At 34.8% G+C, this 27,993-nt stretch overlaps 1 protein-coding gene across 2 annotated transcripts; it reads left to right on the top strand.

The window, feature by feature from the left end:
• Window positions 1–57: 57 nt before the first annotated feature.
• On the top strand, window positions 58–27,511 carry net (atonal bHLH transcription factor 8-like protein net). 2 transcript variants are annotated; one of them, XM_076512242.1, is made up of 3 exons: window positions 58–284; window positions 4,477–5,425; window positions 23,865–27,511. In XM_076512242.1, the coding sequence occupies exons 2-3, from the start codon at window positions 4,505–4,507 to the stop codon at window positions 23,868–23,870; spliced, it is 927 nt and encodes a 308-aa protein (XP_076368357.1). In that variant the 5' UTR covers window positions 58–284; window positions 4,477–4,504; the 3' UTR covers window positions 23,871–27,511. The 2 variants fall into 2 exon arrangements, with proteins under 2 accessions (XP_076368357.1, XP_076368354.1); XM_076512239.1 differs by lacking the exon at window positions 58–284 and having other exon boundaries at window positions 3,995–5,425.
• Window positions 27,512–27,993: the final 482 nt, after the last annotated feature.

The raw sequence follows: 27,993 nt of genomic DNA, 5'->3' as shown, positions 1-27,993 counted from the left end.
GCCTCGAGCGCAATAGCACACCTGGTCTCGCCTGCGTTTGTCGCCGGCGTGCCGTGCGAGCCACGTGATTTGAACGAACGTTCTAAGTTCGCCGTCGGATGCCCCACCTGTAACTTTGTTCTCCGAGCCGAACGGACTGTACATAGACATGGGTGGGCAAGCAAGTGAACGAGGCTGCCACTAGAGAAGATACTTTTTTCCTTCATGAATACAATTAGGTGGACAATGAAACAGAAGATATATGACCCGGACAACGAGCAATCGTGAAAAGAATCTTAACCAAAGTAATAAATATTCTTATTTAACCTTTTTGTTTAATTATATTCCTTCTCTTAAAACAAAAACATACTTTGGGTCTGTCCCACTCATTGTCTTCTTTAGTACGAAGGTTCAATACTCGAGTGAGATATAGTAATCCTGTTTAAGTAAAACGGTGGGTGTTGAGGTTCGAAGACGAGAACTTTTTTTTCTGTCTTCAAATATGAGATAAGAAATTGTACATTGCAAAAATATATATGTTACATACGAATAACTGTTATAATTTTAACACGTCTTTAAAATCAAGGAGATGAAGAAAAAAAATAAGTAAATAAAAATAAAGAAAGAGAGAAAAGGAACCATTTCAGTTTATTCCTAAGTAGTTAGAAAACGTATTTTACCAATCAATACAAATGTAATAGCACTGTTTGTTGTATGTCCATGTAACTACCTCGCAGGATATAGATGACTAGGACCTTCACCAAAATACATGTGGAGGTTCATTAGGTTCATGATGTATAAATGCTCATTTTTCTGCGGTTTTTGTGGGCGTTTTTACGTTGCTTTTTTTTTTTTTTTTTTTTACTACTGCTTCTCCTTCTATTGACAGAGCTTCACCAAATTTGACATGAAGGTTTGTTGGATCCATGGGCAGATAGAAAGAAATCTGGGGTTTCAAATTTTGTGTTTTGCAGTTTTAAGGGCACTTTTTCATGTTATATATATATATAAATTACATATAAAGGAAGTAACTTTTCATATATTATAAGAGAGCCTTTCATCAATCACGAACTGACATAATTTCCGTCCAGTACTCCAGCTATTATCTTAATAAAGTATCTTAAATGGATATTGATATAACATTTTAGACAAGCCATTAGCACCCGCCTCTGTGAAGGCTATGCCGTGATTTTTGTACCGAATAACGGGCCATTTTTGTAATGCGCTTGCTGAATAGCATCACCTCTCAAACCTTAGACCTTTCGATCTCCTAGCTTCACACACTAAACATTAGACAACGCCAGGTGTTACAAACTATTAACGACTATATAAACTTGTATGATTTGTTTGCTTGTGTTGAATTTCACGCAAAACTACACGAAGGCTATCTGCGTTAGCCGTCCCTAATTTAGCAAAGAAAGAGTAGAGGGAATGTAGCTAATCATCACCACCCACCGCCAACTGTTAGGCTACTCTTTTGCCAACGAAAAGCGAGAATGACCATCATATAATAACGCCCCCACAACTGAAATGGCGAGCATGTTTGGGGAACGGAGATTCGAACCCGCGATCCTCAGATTGCGAGTAAATTTGTATAAAGTAAAAGAATGTGAGTTACCTGGAATGTAGACCCAACCAAGCGTACACAAAAATACTTATGGGTTTATATATATATATACACAGTAAATGCTTGTTGGGTCAGAAAACATAGGCCCGACATGGCCAGATGGTTAAGACACTGACTCATATAATTTGAGGGTCGCGGGCTCGAATCCCCGTCACCACCAAGCATGTTCGCCCTTTCAGCCGTGGAGGCGAAATAATGTGACAGTCAATCTCACTTTGCTGAGAACGACTAAACCAGACTAATCACGTTGCTGTTATGAGTCATGTTGACGTATTCACAATTAAATGTTCTATTAAATCAATTTAATTAAAATAAAAATGTCCTCCTACATTAATCTGAAATTGTCATCTTTATTTTTGAAATTCATTCACTCCTGAAGCCAGTTTAACACTAAATATAGTTTTATTATTATTGTATTATTTATATAAAAACATTGTGATTGCGATCAATATTTATATTTATCTTTTTTTTTGGGGGGGGGTGATTTTATGTCTCGTGAAATAAAGATAACAATACTAGTGACTTGTAGCTTTAGAAGGCTATTAAATAACTCAATGTCGGCAATCGATCCAGTACTAATTTCTTGATTGGACAAATCAAATAACTTGGACTTTTTATTTTTATCTTTACAGTAGGGAAAGTATTTGATTAACCTCCAATTTAGTTCGTTTTAAACAAATTTGAGAAGTATCTAACACTTATAATATTTAATATGTATCTTATGTCTGTATGAACCAAACACTTAACATCTGGAACGTAAGCCTCGTTTTCAAGAAATTAACATCTGGAATATATGTACATGTATGTATATGTAAATCAGTACGGATAAACGTAATATTAATATATATATATATATGGACTTTTGAGTTACAGAAATATATATATATATATAAGTACAAAACCAGAATATTTTCTTTTTTATCAAACTGTTCTTTAATTACTAAATTACACTTGTTTACCGAGTTCGTAGCATCATAAGCTAGTTTTCAAAATAATATGATAAAATACGGTAAATAAATAACCATTTTGTTGAAAAGTACGAAATTTAAGTTTAACATTTGTACGAACTAAACCAATTTTGGTTTGTATGGTTTTATACTGAAGAGTTAGTAGTTTGTGATGCTACGAAAATAAGGAAGAATTTGGTGAAACAAAAATTTTATGTATTTTAGTGTTTTCTTATAAGCATTAATCTTCATGTGAAACCATCTTCAAATACAGTTTGTGTATAGAAATAATATATATATATTTAACATGTATATCTAGACTAGTATGTATGTGTTTGTACTTTCCAATTTAACATTTGTAATATACACCCAAATTTATTTGTTTACAAATATGCATGTAAATATCAAATATTAAGCAGATACAAATTTGAATATTAATCTTCGTGCATATATAATTTTACACACTTATAAATTTGTATGTGTTTTAACATTTTATCCTGCATGTAAACCATTGTGTACTTATTGGCCTGTGTGAACAAGAGACAATAGTATGAATATCTGCTTTTAGTAGATCTACTTCAGCGAAAGAAAAAAAAAAAAAAAAGAGAGAGAGTTTGACAGAACTACTAATATATTATTGAGAATACACTGTCACATAGCTCCACCTAGTTATCATTTCTTTTTAGTTTGTTTGATGAAAATCCTTCACGAAATGTAATAAGAATCGACTGTACAAAGTAATGTAAAGGAAATCAATATTCAGAATGGATTATGACGACCACACTTCTACCCAGCTATGGATTATGACGACCACACTTCTACCCAGCTACATTCGATGCAAGTTGAAGTCACGAAGAATCACTTCTTTTTCTACGCCTTTTTCTTTATATCGTATCGCAGTCTATTCTGTCTGCAGCTTAAACTGACTTTTGGTCAAATCTCATCAAAACTTTTGAACAAGTTTTGTTGTTGTTTTTTTGGATATTTAGTCCACATAAAGTTAATTATCATTTTTGGCACTGGTATCTTTGTTTAAAAATCTTCTAATACCACTATGCAAAATGCTAGTTGTGTAAAAATCTGTTGCACTCCCACCAAAATGTCTTTAAATTTAACTTTCATTATTCAAAAGATCTAACAAACAACCTACGCTGGCAACTAGCTTGCTTGGATACAGATTGTTGGTGACAGAGGAGCTTCCAATGAAATAAAATTGCGAAATGTAACGTTTATCAATGACTCAAAGGAAGCATTTTGAATGCAGCCAAAAGTATATATATGCATATACATATATACATAAACAACACTAGAAAGCCACCAGCCTATGTTAAAATTTTTATATGATTTATAAAACTTTTTTTTTGAGAGATAAGTCGAAGTACTGTTCGGTTAGTTTCTCCGGTACGACCTGAACAAGTGCTTCTAAAGAACACATCATAACATACAAGTAACAACTATTTTTCGGTAGGTTGGTGAGTGCGATTCAGCTTGGCACGCGCTGCAGGTTGTCAGCTGGCACAGTGCGTGACGGCCGCATGTTAGCACATCTGGTCACGCGCCGGCGTTACCATGGCGACTTCAGCGACACTCCGCATCCCCCAAGCAGTTCAGAAGGGGTCCTTCTAGTGTAGAGTATGCGAAGAAAGAGGGCCAGTTCTCTGCTATCTCAGCTAGCAACGTGACGTGGCTTATAGCATAGGACAGGTTGTTTAATATGGTCACCGATGAAGTTTCAATTTAAGCTGCATACCAAATTTCAGAGGCAGTAATCTAATTACAGAAGGACACTAATCGCTCTGATAACGACTACATGTGCTAGCATTGTTATGTACGTTAAGAATAACTTGTTTTTAGCTCGAAACTTCGTGTAATTTATGAGACCTGTGTACACTTAGCTGTATATCGGTTGTTTACTCATTGCAGAAGAACCTAAACCATACTCCCACACTTCATGGAATCCCATCCCGCTACTTCAGAGCCCGTAAATAGGGTAGCAGAAGCCGATGCCATGAGCGACGATAGTGGAGTGGACTTGAGAACTTTGGCCGGAGCTTTGACCCCAGGATCTAGCCGTAAGAACAAGCGAAAGTCGTCTGAGCCCAGGAGAAGGCGAGAGATATTTCAAATGAAGCAGTTTCGTTGGGAAAGTGACGGAAGCGACACAGAACAGGGCTTCACTGACCGTCCATCTAGTGGTGACAGTGGTTGCATCCCTGACCCTAGTCCAACAGCCGTTGACGTCAGTCTGTCCAGAGCTTCAACTTCTTCTCTTACAGAGTCTCGGGAGAGTGTAATCCAACGACTGAAGTCCAAAGGCATCCGCAATTCGCAAACTTCATGTTCGTCTTTTGATGAAGCAGGACCTTCAGGTTTATCAGTGCACCATTATACTCAGCGCCATCCTGCATTCCAACAAGAACACCAGTTAACTGGAAATGGTATCAGTCAGTTTAAGTTGGACGTGGCTACAAGCAAGACACGTGAGGATATCTGTAGGCTGGAACCTACACCTAGTGAAGAGGACAATATACATCCTGCCTTAGCAGAACGCTTTACAGCGTCTCAGCGGCCAAGAAACTACAAAAACTTGAGTCGGCAAAGGAGAATAGAGGCTAATGCTAGAGAACGGACACGAGTTCATACTATCAGTGCAGCGTTTGAGAACCTTCGGCGGGCTGTTCCGGCTTATGCCGATAGCCAGAAATTGTCCAAGCTGGCCATTTTGAAGATTGCTTGTGCCTACATCATGGCTCTGGCCTGTTTGAACGATCTCGATTACAGCCGTGAGCAAAGTCGGCCAACATTTGCTGACTGTGTAGATCTCTGCACTCGAACCATTCAAGCGGAAGGAAGAGCACGTAGGAGATCGAAGGTGAGATAACTAAAAATATTATGTTATTAAATGCAGTAATTGCGTGTGTAATCTAAGAACAAAGAAAATGAGCCAGTTAACAGATTTTTAGCTTTGATTTTATTCCATATGCTTTAGAAGAATAAAAAAAACCGAATCCAAAACATAAAAGTCTATCTTGTACCAGTTGAGCACTAATCCCATTGTAGTAGTTCTAATTCACAAACTTTAGCTTTTGATTAGATGCTGTGTAAGTGTCATGTGGCGCCATCTTTCATTCTTTGTGAAAATAAGTTGTGGACAGACAGACACTGATGATTTGATTGATATAATTAATTTTTATATCAAATTATTCTATGGTACTAACTTTTAGAACGTTTATAATTTATACCCACAAAAACTAATTCTTATATTATACAATTAAGACAGTCTTGTTTATGATGATTCTGTCTTCAAGAGCTTAATTAAAGGGAGCCCACTGAAGGGAATCGAACCCCTGATTTTAGCGTTGTAAATCCATAGACTTACCGCTGTACCAGGCGGGGGGAAGGCGCATTTGCGTAAACTAAATTTTTATTGGATTTGTTTTAGTGTATTATTATTCTACTGTGAAGTGTTATAATATTATATGATCAAAATTCTTTTCTTTAATGTTATATAATAAACGATTTAGAAATTAAAGTAAAGATTTTAAAAAATAATCAACTAGTTAGCATTGAACGAGATTATGATATTAGTATTATGTGACAAGAAATGCCACCAGGGTATCGTAGATTATGATGTCTTGTTTATTAAATTCATGATCAGGAGATGAAACATGAAACTTTGGAGTTTAGTTTGTTGTGATGACACGTTCGTGTTTCTGATATCTCACGGTCTACCCAGTTACCTAACGTCACTGTTTAGAAAAATACAGCGAGTTTAGTTTCGGTACTGTAGGTGTTAATGCGACAGCTGGGCGAAATTCTTTCATTATGACGCCTGAAAAATGACAAACTAGCCTACGTGTTTAGTTTTGTTGTTGTTTTTAACTTTAGATCTATTAACTTTTATTATTTTTCTGCTGTAAAAATATTTAATATATTAACCTATACGAATATTTTACTTAACCAGTGTAAAGCATCTAGCATTATTGTTAACGACAAAAAATCCGTCATGTAATTAAAATTTAAATAGGTATTGGTACGCGCGTGTGCGTGTGTGTTTGTTTCAATATGCCAACATTAACAGTTTTAAGAGTTGGTTTATGGTTAAATTTTGCTTAGATTCACACTTAGCTGCATAATTGTTTATGTTACGTTCGTTTTTATGAATATTAACATCTAAGTATTGATTTGTTAATTAAAGTGGGATTATTTAGTTCTTCAGTTCATTGAATTTGATTGTTTGATTCGTATCTACAAGGTATAAACTGATCTTTTGGTCAACTATTGACAAATAAAAACAACAAACCCATACGGATATAAGAACATATCTTCGGTAATCAGAGGAAGAAAAAAAACACGAAGTAGAAATCTCTCTATCTCTATATGTGAATTACACAGAAACAAGTAAAAGCGATATTTAAGATCAATAGTCGTGTGATGGCGCTGAACGTCACATCGCTTTTCGCCAAGAGTGAGATACAGACGTAACGTTGTCGATGCACCTCTGTTTAAACTATGGTAAAAATTTTGTGCACAAGAAGTGTTATGATAGAAGAGATACATACTTATAAACGGTATTGTCTTATTATTTTCACGCATAATATCAACAACGCATCTCGAATTAATTATATAGTCGGTAATTACTTCGCTAACGAAAGGAACTAACACTTTGTACATAAAATTTTTTGCGACATTTCACAAAATAGGCCTAGAAGAGAGCGCTTTGTCATTTTCTGTGATAAGCTCTTCAGAACAGCATATAGTTCACCCATTCACTGTTTTTGGGTTTTTTTAGTAACACTGAATGATTTAGAAATCAAGTCTATATACGTTTTAGTGAAGTAAAAAACAACTAAATCCAACACCTTATGTTTACAAATTCGTTTCTTCATTGCTTGCAGAGAAATATATTTCAATTTCTGAACTATCCTAAAATAAACTTCAGAATTTTTTAATATTGGCGCTTTTTATTTAAAATTCTTAAACTTGAAAGAAATAGAAAGTTTGTTTGTTTGTTTGTTTTGAATTTCGCGCAAAGCTACTCGAGGGCTATCTGCGCTAGCCGTCCATAATTTAGGGGTGTAAGACTAGAGGAAAGGCCTCTTGGGCTAATCTTTTACCAACGAATAGTGGGATTGATCGTCACATTATAACGCCCCTACGCGACGCTCGGGTTACGAGTCGAACGCCTTAACACGCTTGGCCATGCCGGGCCTGGGATAGAAAGAATAAAAAACTAATCTGTTGTGTTCACTTCCATCATCGTTATTGTGGAGCGTTGGTACGTCCCATATGAGTCAGCTGTAAGTTTACAGGCTTATAAAACTAAAACTCGAGGTTCGATTTCCCGTTGTGGACAGGGCGCAGGTAGCTTATTGAGTAAAATATATTCATACAAACAATAACGTCAGAAGATTGGTGATGACAGCTATTGTATATTGATTTGACATGCGTTCAAGCTATAAAAGATTTTATGACAAAGAAATTACTATCCAATCAGATTTCAAGAATAGACTAATTTTGTAAGTATACCTTTTTGTTCAAACCACACGTTGGAAAGCTGATATTGGCACATCATGTAGTTTTGTGCGAAAGTACCAACAAATAAAACAAAGTTAAACGTGTCTTTAAGAAACAAACAAGTAAAACTGAGTAATTAAACAAATAATTAAAAACATAATTTTTCATTGTTTTTGCTAAAATTAAACAAAATCGTGTGCCAGCTCTTATCGTACATTTGAGACGTTAACTCAAACCTTTAAACGTAGCTGACATAAAGTAAGCAGTTTTTGAAAGATATTCTTTTACGGTTTCAGTTGCGCTGCATGTGTGCCGCTTTGAATCTGTGGCATCATACGGTACATTCGTGGTCGACAAGACGGCTTGTTAAACAGCCATTCAAAAAGTTGGCCCTGACTGAAGCAACAACCACTTGTTTCTTGCTTTACTCGATCCAGGCGTAACTCGAAACCCCGAGGCTACAAGCTTGTCGGCGCCGCACGCTGTGGGGAGCGAAATCGCACGTGGCCTTACGGGGTCAGCTCGGCGGTCGTTGGCTGCTTGGCGCCATTGCTACTTTCCCGTCGTCCGACGAGGGCCAGATGGACTGGCCTGGACCGCACGTGTTCAGTACCAAAGGCGTGAGAACGCACACCAACGATAACGTCGCAGGTGCCCATCGGCCCACCCAAAGGCACTTGTGCTTTGATCTGATCCTGTAACATCTGGGCAATCTTTGCTTTTTTTTTTTTTTTTTTGTCAGGCTAATCTACCCTTTTAAAGCCTGTCTGTAATACAGTCGACTGGAAATGCCATAGCCAGAAAAAAAAAAAACAAACAACAAAGCTCCTTCCCTGTCAGTGATTGAAAACACTAGAACTTGTATCTTGAAAGAACGAAACAGTACAATAATAAAGTGTAGAAATTTATGAACATTACACAAGATTAATGAAACAAACGTGGTTTACTGTTTAAACACTGTTAGTATTACGAAGTTAAACCGTCAAAACTGTTTCTTCAATAATATAAAACTGCTGTGATATTTAGAATAAGCAATATTATTTTCAGAAAAATACCTGTATATATATATCTATGTGTGTGTGTGTGTTGTGCATTCATTTGATTGTCTGTTTGTGCTGAATTAAGGAATCCGGAACAAATTTTATATTTTATGAAGATTGGGGAGGGTTACATCTGAACTTCATAAGTAAATCAAATACAGTTAAATATTAATTGTTAATTAAGTTTGAGTAATACATAAGTACAAGCGATGATAGATAATATACAAATTACGTATTCTAATATTTATAACAAATATAATGACAAATGTTCATGAAAGAACGAGTTCTAAGAATGTAATAATGAAACAAATAAGACGTTTACGTGGAACGTTTGTTCGTTTTTGATTGTTTGAAATTAAGCAGAAAACTGCGGAATGGGCTGTTTGTGTTCTGCCCACCACGCGTATCGAAACCCGGTTTCTAGCGTTGTAACTCCGCAGACATACCACTGTGCCACTAGGAGGCAGTTCTTATTCAGTATTAGAAGATTTATATGAACCGACTAAAATCTGTGTTGTCATAGCGACACAGTTCATATGTTTTCAATGACACATTCACCTTTTGAGTATTTTTTTATATTTTCCTCTTGTTCGGGGGACCATTTCACCCTTTTTTCCATCTTTTTAAGTCAGCCCTGCGTTTACGTTATTCTATTGAAATCCATTCTTTTTTTTTTAACATTTGTCTTTCAAACGCGCTTACGTACCTTACTAATAAACTCTGGGCTGGGTGTGGTCAAACTGTTAGCGTGCCGGATAGTGAATTTGAGGCTCCACGATTCGCATCACACTGTCGTAACAACAAAGAAATTGCGCTTCGCACTTCGAGACAATGGGTGCGTTATAAGAATGACAGTAAGATTCCGTTATTCGATAATCCGATTACAATAGTCCAAGTAGGTGGTGAAAGCTGATGACAAGCAGACGTCCTGATTGTCTGTCACTTAAAAATTAATAATGGCTAGTACATATGTCCCTTGTTTAGCTTTGCGTAAATAAATTATTCATTTCCTTATACTTCATCTGTTTATAAAGTTTACGTTTTGTTTTAACGTGTCTCTTTTATGCGTAAAGCTGGGCAAGTTAGCTGCACAGTATTCGATTCAGTAACAAACCTTTTAACTTTTAGTACACCTCGAAGATATATGTATTCACATCTTGTTTTTCGTTTTTCATAAAAGCAGTACGTTGGAAGTGAAAAAGGTAAAGCTAATTCAGAAGATGGTCTTGTCTTCTTCATGACAGATATTTTCGACACGAACATATAAAATAATGTTTGCCTCTCAGATGTTAACATTTCAAAGAATTATTTAATTAAGCTCTACATATTCTGCTATTCGATACGTACAAACCTAGAGATTGATGTTAGAATCTCAAGAGCGTCTCATCAAAAATTTGTATATGTAGTAAGTTATTGTTATTTAAAGCCATTCAAACTGTTAGGTGGCGTTGTCCGCACTTTTTCGAGAAAACAGGCGTAAGCAATGTTATAAAAGTTAGTTGCTTCACGATCAGGCTTAACTCGTCGTGGTTATTCCCGGAGCTGCAACCAATAATTCTATTCATCTAACGTGTAGCAGGTGAATCCCCCCAGGGGATCGAAGAACTTGGTTATGGCGTGTTTTCTGCCAGGTGTTCGTGTTCGTGGTACAATGCACCAAGGCACTAGTTTTATGCATGACTAAACATTCCAACCTGAGCAATTTCCTCAAAGATGCCCTGGTGCTGGTGTCCTCATCTCTTCATCAGTTGGCGGATGGGTTTGCTTTTTATCTTCAAGAGCTGAGAATAAATGATATATCATTGAATGATAGAAAAAAAAAAGTTATTTGTTTTGTTATTTCTTGCCTCCAGGAAATAAAGAATGAGTTTTCGTTTTTAGAATTTGTCATAAGGGCTAACTAATCTCTGTTCTTTTTTTCACTTAAACTACACTTTTTCTATTTATCATTTCTTAAGGTAGTCTAATTTACATTTTTATTAATCCTTATATTGTTAATAAGTGTTTTTTCATTCGTTTCCTCCCGGTTTTGGGTTTATAAATACGGATAACATTTGAAAATGTATTATAAACAGTGACGTAAAGTGAATGTAAAGTTTATTTCTTTGTTCTAAAGAACTGAGGATAAATGGATTTTAATCTGAGAATTGTCAGTAAAGTATTGATGAGAAGTGTTTTGATACAGTTTGTCCCGTTTAATGAAGATAAATAACCTATGAGTCAGAATTTTCCAATATTAGTCACCAGGGTTAAAGAATGAACAATAGTTTTGCTCTCTGTTTTTGAAGGTGGACCTCGTTTACTCGCTGACAAAGTGTTAATAGTGGACGATCTGAATTCTAGTTTGCCTTAAAATGTGAGGAAAACTCGTAGTTTACAATTACCCTGCCACTACTACTGGTGACTGAATTATGATTACCTGTCCGTTTATCTCTTTAAGAACTGATCCTAGATTGTTTTTGGTTCATAATATTAAGTTAAGGATAAAGTAGTCGATACAAATCAGTAGTACTTTATAATAAATCCCTGACATTGTAATAAGACAAAAACATTTTTATTATCTGTTTATCTTTAACAAAGTAGTTGTTTAGTCCTTAATGATAATTTATCATCAAGACTATCACATATATAATTATCATGCTCCCTGTTTCTAAGGACATATGGTGTTTTTATCTCGGCCAGTAGGTGCTTGGAAGTGGATAGCCTCGTCGAAATCTAGCTTCCTCAACCATCAAGAATTGATGATGATTTATCCATAACTTATCATCAATGCTAGTAATCTGAATTATAAACACACCACCTATTTGCCTTCAAGGATTGCACAAAGATTAAATCTGGTCCCTTCTTATCACAAGGACTAAGTAAATGGTAACTGATTTGTTATATTCTGCATTGGTAGAAAAGTTCATCTTTAACATATCCCAGTGTTCTAAGTGACCTTTGGAAAATTATTCTTTTTGTTTATAATTGTTTTTGAGTAAAGAGATCTTGATCCCTAACAAAAAAATGTTAAGGAAATTCTTGATATTGTGAATGAAATACCATATATTTTGTTAATCACAAGATTTATGGGTAAGGAAGGTGCTTAAATCTTATTTTGTCACAAGAGATAGAGAAAAATATTATTGCATTTTGCTTATCTCTACAAATTGAGGATATATATGGTGTTCAAAATACCATTTTTACCAGATTTAAGGAAAGAACTGCTCTTTGATTTTTGCAATACCAATCTATTGAAAATAGGTAGTGTTCAAAATCTTGTTTCAACTCCAGCTAGAGAAAAAATGTTTGCAATCTCCTTATCTTCCAGGTTGAGGGTACGTGTTTCTAATTGTATCAACTTTTGATTTTATCTTCAAGAAATTATGAACAATTTGAATTGTTCTTTAACAGCTTATGTGGAAAGTTTTTTTTATCCTAAAGAACTGGGGACTAATTGTGCTTGTTCCTACACTTTTCACGAGATCTGTGGATGTGGTTCATTTTTGTGTGTTTTTATAATGTGTTTGATATTTAAGCCTTGTTAAGTGTCCATGGAAACAGCTTATCCATTTATGAACTTTTTAAACTAAGAGGTATTGATTCATAAATCCATAGAAAGAAGATTGTCCCTCTTTCCATCTATGTATATCTTATGAATGATTGTGGATAGTGGTTTATGCTATATTTGACACCAATACTGAGAATTAGATCACATTGTTCTTATCTCTTTAAGCCTTGTGAATGATTATTGAGAGTGATTTATGCTATATTTGTCATCAGTACTAAGACTTAGACATGTCCATATATGTTTATCCAACAGAAATGAGGATAGGTTGTGAGGTTTACTCCTAAACTATGATGCCCTGTATGGCCAGGTGGTTAAGGCACTCGACTTGTAATTCGAGGGCCACAAGTTCAAATGCCTGCCACACCAAATATGCTCGCCATTTCAGCCGTGGGGGCGTTGTAAGTTACGATTCAATCCCACTATTCGTTTGTAAAATATTAGCCCAAGAGTTGGCGGTGGGTGGTGATGACTAGCTGCCTTCTCTTTAGTTTTACACTGCTAAATTTGGAACGGTTAGCGCGGATATCCCTCGTGTAGTTTTGCGCGAAATTCGAACAAACCAAACATAAAGTATGAAAAGGGACAAGGTGGTATGATGTTCATGTTTATTGCAAGGACTCACTAGTTATCAGAGAATATTAAATCTTTTTTTCTCATTAGGACAAAAAAATACACACTTTTGGTAACACATATTAAGTCCGTTTGTTTGGGTTTTTTTCTTCAAGTTCTGTGATATCTTTGGAGATCTTTACAAACTAGGGTTAGATAAGCACAATACTAGGAGTATTGATATAATAAAGAAATTGTTAAAATTGTAAAGTGATACTGATATATAATTTACAGTGTGCATGTATTTCGTGAAAACGGGCTTGTGAATATATTCCTGAAATGTTGCGTCTTACTTGAGTACGGTTAAACGAATGTAGGTTCTAATGGTTGTGCTTTAATCGATAATCCTACCACACCGAACATCTGGCGCGCGCGCCCACGCTCCAGGACCCTGTGTGTTTAGTTTAGAGAGGAGGTTTGCTACGGGGAGAAGCGGGGAAGAACACATGTGCCTCTGTAATTTTGTCACAGAACGCAGAAGGCTTTATAGTGGGTGTTTCTTTATATATATTCGAGGAAAGTCTATATTGAGATTTTTAAAAATTATTTACAGCAAGATATTTCCCAGTTTGTTTATGAATTATATAGACAGTAAAAAAAGTTTATAGTTCGTAAGCTTAAACAGTAACAGTTTTTTTTAAATATAATATCAAACAGTATGAATGTCGACAACGAGAAGTAATTACATAAGACGTACTATACTTTTAGTTCCAGTCAGTAATAAACAACCCTATTCACGTACCATTGACAATGCGAATTTAATATAAACAAAAACCATTCTAAGCGGCCATTGTTTAAAGTTGTGTCAAAAACAAAAACATTTGAAACGGTAAAACTGCAAAGTTCACAACAGTTTTTTCAGCGACAGAAAAAGGAAAAGTACATGGGCACAGTGATAGCATGTGGGGACGTCTGTCTTAGTCAAGTATCATTACGTTTGTTAAATAATCATACAGAATCAATAACTCTGTAAAACAGGATTTTTACTTTTTTATATCACATTTTAATCTTTATTTTGGATGCTACTTAATCTGTATGAAATTTTGACTTTTCTGTGGAAACTTTTGTTACTGCCTGAAACTTTGACCATTGACTCTGGTTTGTGAACATCTGAATATTCATCCCGTTGTTCGAAACTTTATTTACTTGTTAAAAGTTTTATCAACAATCCGTTCAGTAATATTTAACGAGACACTTTTTTCCACATTAACTTATTTTTCTTTTCTTTTTTTCCAGTTACTGATTTATCCGAGAAACTGTGATAGCCACCAGCACAACTCTGTAAAACTTAGCATGTTTATTTTAAGAAACATTAGTTTCGAATCATTAAAATTATACCTTATTTATTTATATCGTTGAGGAAAAGTTATTGGGTTGTTTTCACAAACAGTAAAGGAAATACATTTTGGTAAACTAACTGTGAAGTTTTGGGTTGGTTGGTCCCTCTTACAAAACAACGTTTGCTAGTACCATTGTTTGTTTTGTTTTGTATGTGTTTAAGTTACACTGAATGACTTTGGACATTTATTCCTCTTTACGAAAGATTCTTTAATGACTCCTTTAGGTAAATAACTCCTCTATAGCTCTGTACTCCAACAGTGGTAAGCCCGGCATGGCCAGATGGTTAAGGCACTTCGATTCGTAATTCGAGGGTTCGAATCCCTCTCGCACCAAACATGCTCGCTCTTTTATCCATAGGGGCGTTATAATGTTATGGTCAATCCCTTTATTCATTGGTAAGAGAGTAGCCCAAGCGTTGATGGTGGGTGATGATGATTAGCTGCCTTCCCTCTATCTTACACTGCTAAATTAAAGCTCTCGTTTAGCTTTGCACAAAATTCAAAACAAACCAAATCCATCGTAGTAGTAACTAACTTCTGTACAATACTATATATAAAATTACCCAATGAAACTCGGAATACATTATATGAAGTTTTACTTCTGTCTTTTTGTGAGTTTTAGTTACGTCTTTTTTGACGACTTTGAGTTAATTGTCCCTTTAATGAGCTTTAGTTTGTTTTATTTTTGAATTTTCTCCCCGCTAGTACAGCAGTATGTCTACGGATTTACAACGCTAAAATCAGGGGTTTGATTCCCCTCGGTGAGCTCAGCAGATAGCCCGATGTGGCTTTGCTATAAGAAAAACACACAAAAAAACACATTTTTGAATTTCGCTCAAGGCTTCACGAGGGCTATCTGCGCTAGCCGTTCCTAATTTTGCTGTGTAAGACTAGAGAGAAGGCAATTCTTGAGCTACTCTTTTCCCAACGAATAGTTGGATTGACCGTCACATTATAACGCCCCCAGGGCTGAAAGGGCGGGCATGTTTCGTGCGAGGGGGATTTGAACCCGCGACCTTCAGATTATGCGTTGAGCGCCTTAACTACCTGGTCATGTCGGGCCATCGAGCTTTATTTAGTTACTGGTTCTTTGAAGTGTATTTTAGTTACAAACTCATTTGATGAGTTTTTATTACCGAATCCTTCAATGTGATTTAATTACCAAGTAAATTCTAGTTACTGATTCCATTGAGAAAATATTTTGATTCACAACGCTGCTGAAAATAAAATTTCGTGTGCACCACGCGTGAGTTTTTGCTTCAGAATTACACACTTCTTAACGCCCAACATTAGTTATCATTCATTACATCAAATGTTTACTAGTTCCTTTTTGTTTACAATCTCTGGTTTGTAAAATAATTTTGGTCTAAAATCCGTGGCCAACCCAATAATTGAGTTAAACATTGATTACTAAATCAACTATTATGAAGAATGTTTTTATTAATTTTTGTCTATTAAGCCGAATTTAACTTTACTTATTTAACCTTCCTTGCTAAAAGAAAGATTATTTGGTATTTAAAATTATTTTCAAAGCCCCATGTGCACTATTTTCACTGTTTTAGTTTTGTTGGTGGACAGCACCTTTTATAATTACGACCTAGTTGTATGAAAATATGCAAAAGGATAACAGTAAATACACTAAGAGTTTAATTATCTTAACCCGTCCCGAACAGGTGTTTCATTTGAAGAGTGAATGCTAAATAGAAAAGCTTCCTCTGAAAGTAAACTTTGAAAGGGGGAAAAAACAACACATACACAAAATAATTCAACATAGATTTCCACTTTTGTATGTAGGGCTAACTGAAAGCCAACAATATTCTCTGTAACCACTTGGTGTGTCCTCCTACTGTGGCTGCGAATTCATCGATTTCTTAGTTCTACACGTGCTTTCATTCCAAACACGCACAGCTCTTTCGTCCTCTGTGTGCACGTGGCTCGTGCTGAAACTTCCGTCTACCAACAATACTGATGCAGTCCAGCTGTTACCGACGGTTATGGCAATATGGAAACGAACCTAGGCTCCCTGGTTTTATTATCTAGAGAGACTCCGCTGATGTCACGTAAAAGCCGTGAAGTAGGCAACTTGCCTCTTCAGCAATACTACTCAGCCAGCATCTCCTCCAAATCTGCATTTCTCAAGAACAGAGTTATAGCCAGAATAATAATAATAATATAAAAAAAATCTGACGATGTTCATATAATATGGTAGAATTTTGATAAACCAGGCTTTATGTTTTGATTTTATTCGCTCGCATTAAAGTACATTTTACGCACCATCCATTATGCATCACGTAAATGCAAAGCATAAATGCATGACTGTGTTGGCAGTGTGATTAGTGAGATATATGAAAAACACTATAAGCCTAACCTGTGTAACTAATAGCCAGTCTAATTTGTAACTATGTTTACATGTATATTTAAAATATGTTATTTTTAATAACAAGCTTTTTTGACCTTCGACATCTTGTACTAAAAAGCATTATATTATTGACATATTTTCAAATATATAGTATTTTCCACAAGTGGCATTTATTCCAAAAATATTCCAAATATAAAGTACACCATTTTAGTAGTTTTCTAATTTTGCATATATAATACATTTAGCAATTATGAAAACAGCTTCCTCTACCTCGAAGGAAAACGTATTATAAAGTCTAAACCGGAAGCAAGTAGACGACCAGAACTATTTAAATAGCTGTTATTATACTATTGTTATATAATGGGATTTTAAATGAATTGTGGATTTATTGATGATTCTCAGATAGTTTTATAACACAAACTTGATCTTTGATCAAACTAAGTCCTTATTTACCAAACTTGCAACACCTTTTTGAAACAAATTGTGCCAAACATCTGTAATTCAAACGCAACATAACATTTTCTACTTCTACAACTACCAACAGTAGTGATTAAAACTTCACTAATCATATACTTTCTCTATAAATACACTTTATGTTTCTTAGATTTTCTATGAGGCAAAACTATTAGTGTTTTAGCTCCTACAGACCACGTTGATACTGTAAGTAGAATGTCACCGTCTTTTGTGGCCGATATTTGTATTCATCACGAATGTCGCTAGTTCTCAAGACTGTATAAAGGATCCCTGGAAATTTCTTCTATTCTGGGTTCTTTGATTTGCTTCTCATCTAGTGTTAGGAGTCGTTTATTTTTAATTTCCAGATTTATTATTTGAATAACTTTTATCCAATTGAATTATTAATTTATGTAGCGAAGATGCTTCTTCTCAAGAACACAAAGCTCTTCTGATGAACAACCTTGGGCTTCTCTGGTCTACTTCCGAAACATGGCATACTGCATAAGTGGACTTATTGATCTTTATTGGTGCACGAAGACCTTCTCATCGTCGATTCAACTTGATGGACAAACGTTTTGTTTTCTTTATCTTTTGGGTTGTATATCTATATAATATCAATACGATATAATCTAAACTTTTAAACAGTGTTATACTATATTCACGAACAAATTCGTGAAAAGGTTAATGATAAATTGCCATAAGCTCCTCGGTGGTTTAGTGGTAAATCTGTGGGCTAAAAATTGGGATTAGATGCCCGTTATGGACAGAGCACAGATAATCAGCCCATTGTGCATCTTTGTGCTAGACAACAAATACAATCACCACTCAATTATTCCTTTCCATCTTTCTCAGAGAACCTCCAGTAATTTAGTTTAGGACCAAGTTTAAGTGTTTCAGTACCACTGGAATATCTTGGCCACACTCATCTGTTTTAATATTTCAAATGTTGCCGACTGTTTTGAAGTCATATGGATCATTCAATTCTTTACTGTCAAGAAAGATGGGAAGGGGCTGTTGTGGTGATTATAACTGTTTCAAAATAGCAATCATGTTAAGTTTTATCGTTGGTCAGAATGAAGTCCCAATGGCACTTCAATATCTCGATATCTACTCAACCAGTTTCTCTGCCAACGTTACAACACACTGGTTTTGTAAAGCTTACGCATCTAGGCACTTAGTAAAATGATAAACTGCTTTTGTAAAATATTTATTCATTTCCACTTTCGATTGTACAATGGACCAAAGAAATCATTTGTCACTTTCTCAAGTGGTGCTTTAGAAGCATATTGTTGAAATTATTCATACACCTTTCCAGTTGTTTTGTGTGTGTGTGTGTTTTTTCCACAACACAGGTTGAAAGACTCTTATCAATCTTCTCTAGAATGCCATCAACTTACTAAATTATTTGACGTTGTTTTTCTACGGTCTTCATAACAACAAGGTGTTCAGCTGTTAGAAGGTTGCAAAAATAAGAAAGTTTGTGTAATAACTAACTGTAAGGTATTCCTTTCTGTTCTCTTGTTTATCCATAACTTGTGAGTTGTGCCAATTGTAGAGTTTTCCTTCGTGGCTTTTTGCATGTTCTCACTCTGTATACGTGATTTGCCACATATTTTAAGAGAAGTCCTACCGAGACCAATATAATTTAGTCTATAGATTGGGAACCACCATCTGCCATGTTGGCCTTCCAATTTCACTCAGTCTAATTCCTAAGAGAAAAGACACCACAAAACGTAATCCGAGCATCTTAAGTCGTTCTTCAGATAATAAAAAGAACAACACTAGTATGTAGTAAAGACACTTTTCAAACACTGACTGACCTTGTGGCTTTTTCTGACATTTTTTAAACTTACCGCAATATGTTTCATATTAACACAGTATTATAAGATTATTTAGTCACATATAATGAATTATAAGAAAAATCTATAAAGAAATTAACTATAGAAAAAAACATTTTTATTACCTCTGTTTCATAGTGAAACTCCACGAGGTAAAGCTAACCTTCGTTCAGCCTTTACTTAATTAACATATTACCATTAAGCGCAGTTTACCTCCTAGATTCATATAGTAAGTTCCCTATTATAAGTGAATGTCTATAGCGTTTATTAGAATGCAACATGTATACCACTTTAACCCTTTGATTACTAACATGGGTACTTTGCGCACCCATATTTAATCTTCTTTCAGAATAAACATTTACCATTTGATTAATATAAACGTTTAAACGTCTATCATGTGCTTGTTTGTTTAAAGTTAAGCACAAAGCTACAGAAAACGCTATCTATGCTCTGCCCATTACGGGTATCGAAACCTCGTTTCTAGCGTCACTAGTCCGTAGACAAACCGTTATGCCGCTGCTGGGGGTTCAAATTATAATTTGAATTATAATTCCTTTTTTGTTCGTAAAAGTTCCATGGATAATAAAAGATCTGTGTTTGGTATATTGGTTGATTGGATAAAGAACTCTTTATTACGAATGAAACAGTTACGTTATTGCCAGCTCAAATTTACCCCTCAAGTTCAGTTAGCTTACAACTAAAATATATTCCTTCCGTAACCATAAGACAGCTACAAGGTTGGTTTTCTGCGTGACAGTATTGTCTGCTCCAGGTGCTATTTAGATGAGTATTCTCTGTTGATAACATCGTGAATAAGATAGAAATAAACACGCTCTTGTTACGTTACAGCCTATATACAGGACAATGGTCGTGCAACTGTACGATTGTTTATATTAAGAAGGCACTAAACATGTGATTAATATAGAATATAATACACAAGGTAACACTGGTGTAACACTTAGATATCCTATTTATAAGGAAATTTCTCTAATTATGTAATCTACGTAGGAGAAAATGCTGCAGTGACAACGTAGTATATATGTCGTAGAAAATCCTTGTGGGAAATGTGAAAGGACGAACTAATTAGTAACGTATTTCTGTGTAACTATGCTCTTGTACCATGCACCATCGCTTTGTTCACTAGATTGATTAGTCGTCTCTTCTAAGCAGCTGTCACCCAGCGCGCCTGATTGAACACATACACGTTAGCAGCGACTTTCAGCTTGTTTCTCGCTGCTTTCTCGTGCACCTGTTCCCAGTTAATGGCTGCGAGCTATATAATCTTTTTAGCAGAGCACGTGATGCACGCACCGCGGATACCCAGCACTCTCTCTCTCTCTGCCTTACAGCTGCCGAGTAATAACTCGTAGTTCAATTCGGATCTGTTTTTGCCTATTTAGAAAAAATAAACAAGCGCATTGCGTAGCTAAGAGTCCTATTTTCGCTATTGTAATTTTAGTGTCTCAATAATTTAAGTAGTTTGATTAAAATAGAACAACATGTGTCTGATAATTACTTTCTTACATGAAGTGCAATGCATGTTTGGAGACATAACTATTTTTCTAACAACTATCCCACGACACCGTTATAGATCATATGTTCCTTATAAAAGTGTTTTAAAAACTGTAAATCATTGGTTATGATGGTCGGTAGGGGAAGAAAATGTGACAGTGTTTAAACCCATCAAACTGTTTGAAGTTAGTCGTTCATTTTAAAGCGAGAGGAAATTGGCATTTTGACATTCTAATCGGTTCTCCTTGGTGGTTGCGAATTTATTTTTCTCTTTTGCCCGAGAATTCCTTTCGGAGTGGACCGAGGTTTTTCCCTATTTATATGGCGTATCATCCTTTCTCCACTAGCAAAGGGGTAATAAAACTCGCCAAGAAGGTTACTCAAACATGATGAAGGTTTCGAATCGTTGAACCTGAATTTGGCATCGAATTGTGTGTTTCATCGGGACTGTGAGGGCGCTAAGTTTGAAACTGTTTTTATTTCCCCATTCACACGGTGATGTGTCCTAACGGTTTTGTTGTTCTTGTGTCCACAAACCTCTTGTAAAGTAAGAAACCCCAGTAGTTGTTAATGGGATAAACTGATGTTTTTTGTTTGTGCTATGAAGGATCTCGTAATCAACAAAGATGAACCAAAAACGTGTAAAAGGTTTAGAAAAATATTTTTAAAAAGTCGGTGGAGCTCCGTCCGTGATTTTTGGTTACGACGAAGACGACTGGAGTTTATGACTTAATAACGATAAACAAACTACAACAAACAAAACAAACAGTAAAAACAAAAGATTTCTTTGTGGTTTAGACTGAGTATGATTTTGAATGTGTGATTTATCATAGATATAATTTAGTTCAGACTGAGTATGATTTTGAACGCATGATTTACCATAGATATAATTTGAAACGTATGAGTTAAAACTGTAAAAAATCTGGGAAGGAAGAATTTCAAGGATTTGAACTGGTGAACATTTTGGGACCTGTGAGTTTGAATAAAACACAGTTTTAACTTGTGTGTTTTCATAGCTAACTCTGAATTAAACTTTTAACGTGTAATTTTAAGCAATCAAAGAGCTCTAACTGATATTCACTGTGTGTATTGTGAGGTTAATATTATGGCCACTTTAACAGTCAATTGCTTTAAAGGTTTGTGCCACTTTTAAAACAGATCTCAAGTAACGAATAAAATTAAAGTGAATCGTTGAACTCGATTTAACCTACACGTAGAAAACAAATTCAAGAAATTCGCACTACAACCATTTGTTTTATTTTAAAAGCAAGTTTACACAGCATACTATCTAAGCTGCGCCCGTCGCAGGGATTAAAGCGTTAATTTTAATTTAGAAGGCCATGAAGTTTTATGCTGAGCTACTGTTTTTGACATGTTTATCCAGCACTCACTATGTACCTTGCTATTGTTTGTTTGTCTATAGTTAAGTAGAAAGCTACACAATGGGCTGTCTGTTCCCTGCCCACCACGGGTGTCGAAACTTGGTTTCTAGCGTTGTAATTTCGCAGATGTACCGCTATGCCACTGGAGGGCTTTTCTGTCTTGCATGCCAAAACGATATATATATATATTCTGATTCACTTATTTGACCATGTCAAAAACTAACTTTGGCATTCCACTGGCACAATACCAGAGTCCGCATGACGCAGGCAGAGTTAAGTGAAGTGGCACTTTTATCTCTCTCTCTCTTCCTTTCGTGTAGATTGGAAGAATTTTCAGAAAACTGGAAGCAGGAGAGTAAAAACACCTTATGTGTCAACGTTGTGAAAATCGTGAATGTTGGGAGTTTTATGGAAGAACAGTTTCAGATGTAATCACTTGAAACATACAAATAACAGTAATTATAGTTAGGAAGTGTAGTTTTAATAAATGTTTTAAACGTTAAAATTTCAATCAGAATAAGCAATGTAAGGCTGGAATTTCTTGATAAATGCCTTTTATTTTTTCTCACTGTGTTCATTCACGGTTAATTTTCCCTGACAAGATATTTGGATGAATAGTGTAAAATGTACACAAATGTGGGTATGTTTCTATATTTATCCTAACTTTGTGTGTTATACTAGGCAAACGTGCGCTCTAGCCCAAAGAGTACCATATCTCCCGGCAACACAGGTGTAAGGAGACAACCTGCACGTGCACAGTTGACGTCGTTCTTCGACACTTTAGGACTAGAATAAATACACCAGTCTGTGTGTCGGCCCACATGTTCGTTTCTACTACAGGCGCTGTCTCATAATTCTCACTAGTTTTTCGTTTTGTTTTTTCTGATTGAACATCTTCCAGGCGCCTGTAGCAGGAAAAGATAAAAAAAAAAAAAAAATTCAAGGAAGAGGATTAAATACATACAACACGTGAAACTAGGTTCACACATTCGAGCTAAAAATAGAAGTTTAAGGATGGTTCAGAGATCCTGAAAGCATATTGACTAACTGCTTCCACTGTTAATATATTCGGAACAATTAAAATAAACGTTGCTGTGTGACCGTAAATTAACAAATGTATCACTGATGAACAATCTGTATTGAAGAAAAACACGGTTAATAAATGTTATATATTTAGCTATATTTGATATCGTTAACACTGTACAAACAGTTGCTGAACAAACAGTTAACAACACTACTATATCTCAAATTATGATAAACTTATCGTGCCTGAGGTTAATAAAGAGTGAAAACTTTATCGAATGATAGGAATTACTTCTGTACCCTACTGCTATTAGTATTTGTTCATATAATGTGTAGTTTGAGATGTCTATCAGTTACATAAGACATAGTTAAGGAAAATACATCCAAAATAACTAAATACCTACATTTTAACCTCAAAAGAAAACAAGACTCTCCAAGGACCCAACAACCCTGAACCTTCAACAAACGTTGACACCCCTTTTGGTCAAACAAATAAATTGTATTGGTTTATTGTCAGTTAATTTGGTAGGTTTAGAAATAAACAGTAAATTTCAGAGCATAAAGATCTAGTGTTAATTTTGAGGTCACATTCTTTGTATTGCTTTTCTTGTTTTACGTTTATAAGATGATATTTATATATAAATTAAAAGCCAATTGCTATTACCTTTTTTTTTTTTCTTTACAGGATTAAGTTTTTCCTCAAAGTATAATGTTCTGCTGCCACCTGTCGTGGATTTTGTCTAAGAAAATCTGATATCCTGGTCAAGCTTTTATTATTTTTGTTGGAGTGTCTCTAGAAGTTGAATACTGGTCAAATTGTCATCACTTGTTATGGAATATGGTGGTCAAGACATAACAGTTGTCAGTGACTGTCTTTAGAAAACAGAATATCCTGGTCAAGTTATCTTCATCTATCAGAAAGTGTTTAGGACAGTACAGTCCTTATCAAATTGTTATCTCCTATCATGGATTATCCTGGTTAAGCTATAATATTTGTCTGTAAAATTAGAAAACCTTGTTGATGTTATCTCTGCTTGTTAGAGGCTGTTGCGAGAAGCAAAATCCTGGTCAAACTTTTACAAACACATGTCCTCATAAAGTTATTATTGTTTATCAGTGATTTTATAAATGTCCTGATTACACTATCTCAGTCCATTATGAACTCTCTCGCTGAAGAAAAACGATCTGGTTAATTCGAGAAGCAAATTCTTCCACGAATTGCAATAAACCTAAAAAAAATCTTTGTGAAATATAAATACACCAACAAAGCTGTTACCAACATTTATGTAATATCTGTAGCAAGTATAAATACTCCAAACAACATATCACCCACTCTACTGGACTCTTTAACAAATGAAAAGTACTCTAACCAAGATGACACCAATTTTCTTACTTTCTTTAGCAAATACAAAGTTATCCATTCGAGCTGTCACCAACTCTTGTATATCATCTTTAACACATAGAAATACTCTAACCAAGCTGTCACCAACTCTTGTATATCATCTTTAACATATAGAAATACCCTAATTAAGATGTCACCAACTCTTATATATCATCTGTAACATGTATAAATACTCAAACAAAGTCATCATCAACTTTTCTAGATTGTCTTTAAGAGTAGAAATGCTCCAAGTTGCCACCAACTCTTCCAGATCGTCTTTAACATATAGAAATACTCTAACCAAGTTCTCACAACTCTTCTAGATTGTATTTAACAGTACAAATACTCCAAATTGTCATCAACTATTCTAGATTGTTTTTAACAAGTAAATCTGCTCCAACCATGCTGTCACAACCAATTCTAGATTGTCTTTAACAAGTAGAAATACTCAAACAAAGTTATCATCAACTCTTCCAAATTATCTTTAAGAATAGAAATACTTCAAGTTCTACCAACTCTTCCATATTATCTTTAAGAGCAGAAATACTCCAAGTCGCCACCAACTCTTCCAGATAATCTTTAAGAGTAGAAATACTCCAAGTTGCCATCAGCTCTTCTAGATTATCTTTAAGAGTAGAAACACTCAAAGTTGCCACCAGCTCTTCTAGATTATCTTTAAGAGTAGAAATACTCCAAGTTGCCACCAACTCTTCTAGATTATCTTTAAGAGCAGAAATACTCCAAGTCGCCACCAATTCTTCCAGATAATCTTTAAGAGTAGAAATACTCCAAGTTGTCATCAGCTCTTCTAGATTATCTTTAAGAGTAGAAATACTCCAAGTTGCCATCAGCTCTTCTAGATTATCTTTAAGAGTAGAAACACTCAAAGTTGCCACCAGCTCTTCTAGATTATCTTTAAGAGTAGAAACACTCCAAGTTGCCACCAACTCTTCTAGATTATCTTTAAGAGTAGAAATACTCCAAGTTGCCACCAACTCTTCTAGATTATCTTTAAGAGCAGAAATACTCCAAGTCGCCACCAATTCTTCCAGATAATCTTTAAGAGTAGAAATACTCCAAGTTGCCACCAGCTCTTCTAGATTATCTTTACCAAGTAGAAATACTCCAACCAACTTGTCAGCAAGATATTTCAGAACTCTGAACCATCTTCAAAAGTAAATTGTATTACGAGCGCTAGGTTTTAAAATAACTATAAAATTTAATATTGAATGTGATTCTTGCATAAATATAGTGAAATAATAAGGTTTTTATGTAAAGTATTGTACCCGAACTTTTATCTGAAAGCAACCTTGGTTCTTAATAGATTTTGTTTCATTGAAGCATTATTAGTATAATAAAAAACAACAACTATAGTTTAGAAACGTAGTTTTTAATAATAAGAAACTTTTTGTCATACAGTGTCTAAATTGTTAATAATTTTCATATTTTAGTTCCTAAGTGTACATGAATATTACTTCACGTTTTGTCTAAAATATCGTCAAAACTTTAATGAACAGAAGTACGATATTAATATGCAGAATTTTGGCTGTATTCTGCATAACACACTTTAAGCATAAGAAATGAAACAATGAAACTTTACAACAAAACTACTTATCATTTTATTGCTCATTTCTTTGCTTAACAATTAAAATCAACCTTCATTGTTGCAACCCATAACAAAGTACATACTAGAGGATCGAGATACACTTCTTGTTGAAAACCGTGATTTGGTTTGCTTGTAAAAAAAATGTTAAGGTCTCTTAGAAGTAATCGTGATGATTTGTTATACTTTCTTGAAGAACGTACTGCAAATGAAATAATAAAAAGTAACAAATTATAACATCATAATTTGTTAATTTATAATAAATATAGTTCAAAATACAACTTAACAGTTATTAAAGTTTTCAATATTGACAACATAAAGATAGTGAAGTAACGTCGTAACCAATCGTTCATGGTTAAATTCAATATTGTATATTTATATATAGTTCAGTGTTTATATTTCGTAATTATCACTTAACGCCTCCTTTTAAATTTCAAGTACATTGATGTAATTTTGCTGATATTATTACGACTATGATGTATTTCCCTTTCCAACAGGTCGGTTATTCCTGAGAGTAAAAACTGTTGTTTTGTAGTAGATAATTCCCTATAGATCTACTACCAACGTTAACTAAAATTGTAAATTGACGATGCAAATTTTCCATAAGCAAAACTCCACATAAACTTTTCATACTACCGGTTTCCGAATGAAATAACAACAACGTGGTTCGTTTAGTAAAATATTTAGGGAAATCCCCTTAACAGGTTTCAGTCGTCGCAAAACAAAGTTGTTACTATACTCATTGTGCTGGATGCCTAATTACAAAGTCGTGACGTATAGAAAACACTAACGTCGCGATTTTGTTTTATTAGGATATTCTTATACCGATGTATGCGCCATCTACGGTTTAAAATATTTGTAAATCGTTCTTTATGTTAATCGAGTTATAGTCATCATTTATTTTTCCAAAACAAATACATAATTGTTTTCAAATTTTTAGTTATTTTCTTATTTTATTTTGAAGTAGTCAAACCCTAAAATATAACCTGTTTCAACTGATCTTCGTGCTCTAATATAATCATATACCAAAACAAATGATTTATATTTTTTCTGTAAACTTCGGATGTCACATTATTGTAAATTTATAAAAAAAAATAATGAAGCAGTATTATAATTCTTGATATCAAGGTAGGTTTTATGTGATATATTTGTAGTGTATATGTGCATGTACATAAAACTATCGATGTATGAATGTTTTAAAAGCATATTGTACCGTATTGTAAACAGTATAAATACAAAAATGCTTTCTTTCTAAAACTGTGCCAAAGTGATTTGTGCTATAAATATGTTCTTTATAGCTTGAAGTGTATTGTAAAAGTTCTTGATTAAAGTACATTTTCAAGACTGCTTTCGGTGTACTAATATTATGTGTATGTTTCTCTAAGGATCTGTAGTGTTTAAACATGCTGACAGAAATAACAGCACTTATTCCCATTCAAAAAATATGAATTTTAATCATTTTCTTTCTTAATTATTTAGGACAAATATTCATCTTATTGATTCCAATGCCTTGTATTTAAGGGCTCTATTGCTTTAATGTAATACTTTCCTTACCAGTTTATTAAAAAAACAAACAACTAACAACGAACACAGAATTACGACGCAAGGATGTTTTTTGAATTTCGCACAAAGCTACTCGAGGGCTATCTGCGCTAGCCGTCCCTAATTTAGCAGTGTAAGACTAGAGGGAAGGCAGCTAGTCATCACCACCCACCGCCACCTCTTGGGCTACTCTTTTACCAACGAATAGTGGGATTGACCGTCACATTATAACGCCCCCACGGCTGAAAGGGTGAGCATATTTGGTGTGACGGGGATTCGAACCCACGA

The sequence above is a fragment of the Tachypleus tridentatus genome, chromosome 7 (assembly GCF_004210375.1).
Source record: "Tachypleus tridentatus isolate NWPU-2018 chromosome 7, ASM421037v1, whole genome shotgun sequence".
In the NCBI taxonomy this organism is placed as follows: Eukaryota; Metazoa; Arthropoda; class Merostomata; order Xiphosura; family Limulidae; genus Tachypleus; species Tachypleus tridentatus.
Note: the sequence above shows the minus strand (reverse complement) of the source record. Positions and strands in the feature narration are given on the sequence as shown.

Coding starts and splice junctions, on each gene's coding strand:
- net (XM_076512242.1), top strand. CDS start 4,505: ATGGAATCCCATCCCGCTACTTCAGAGCCCGTAAATAGGGTAGCAGAA.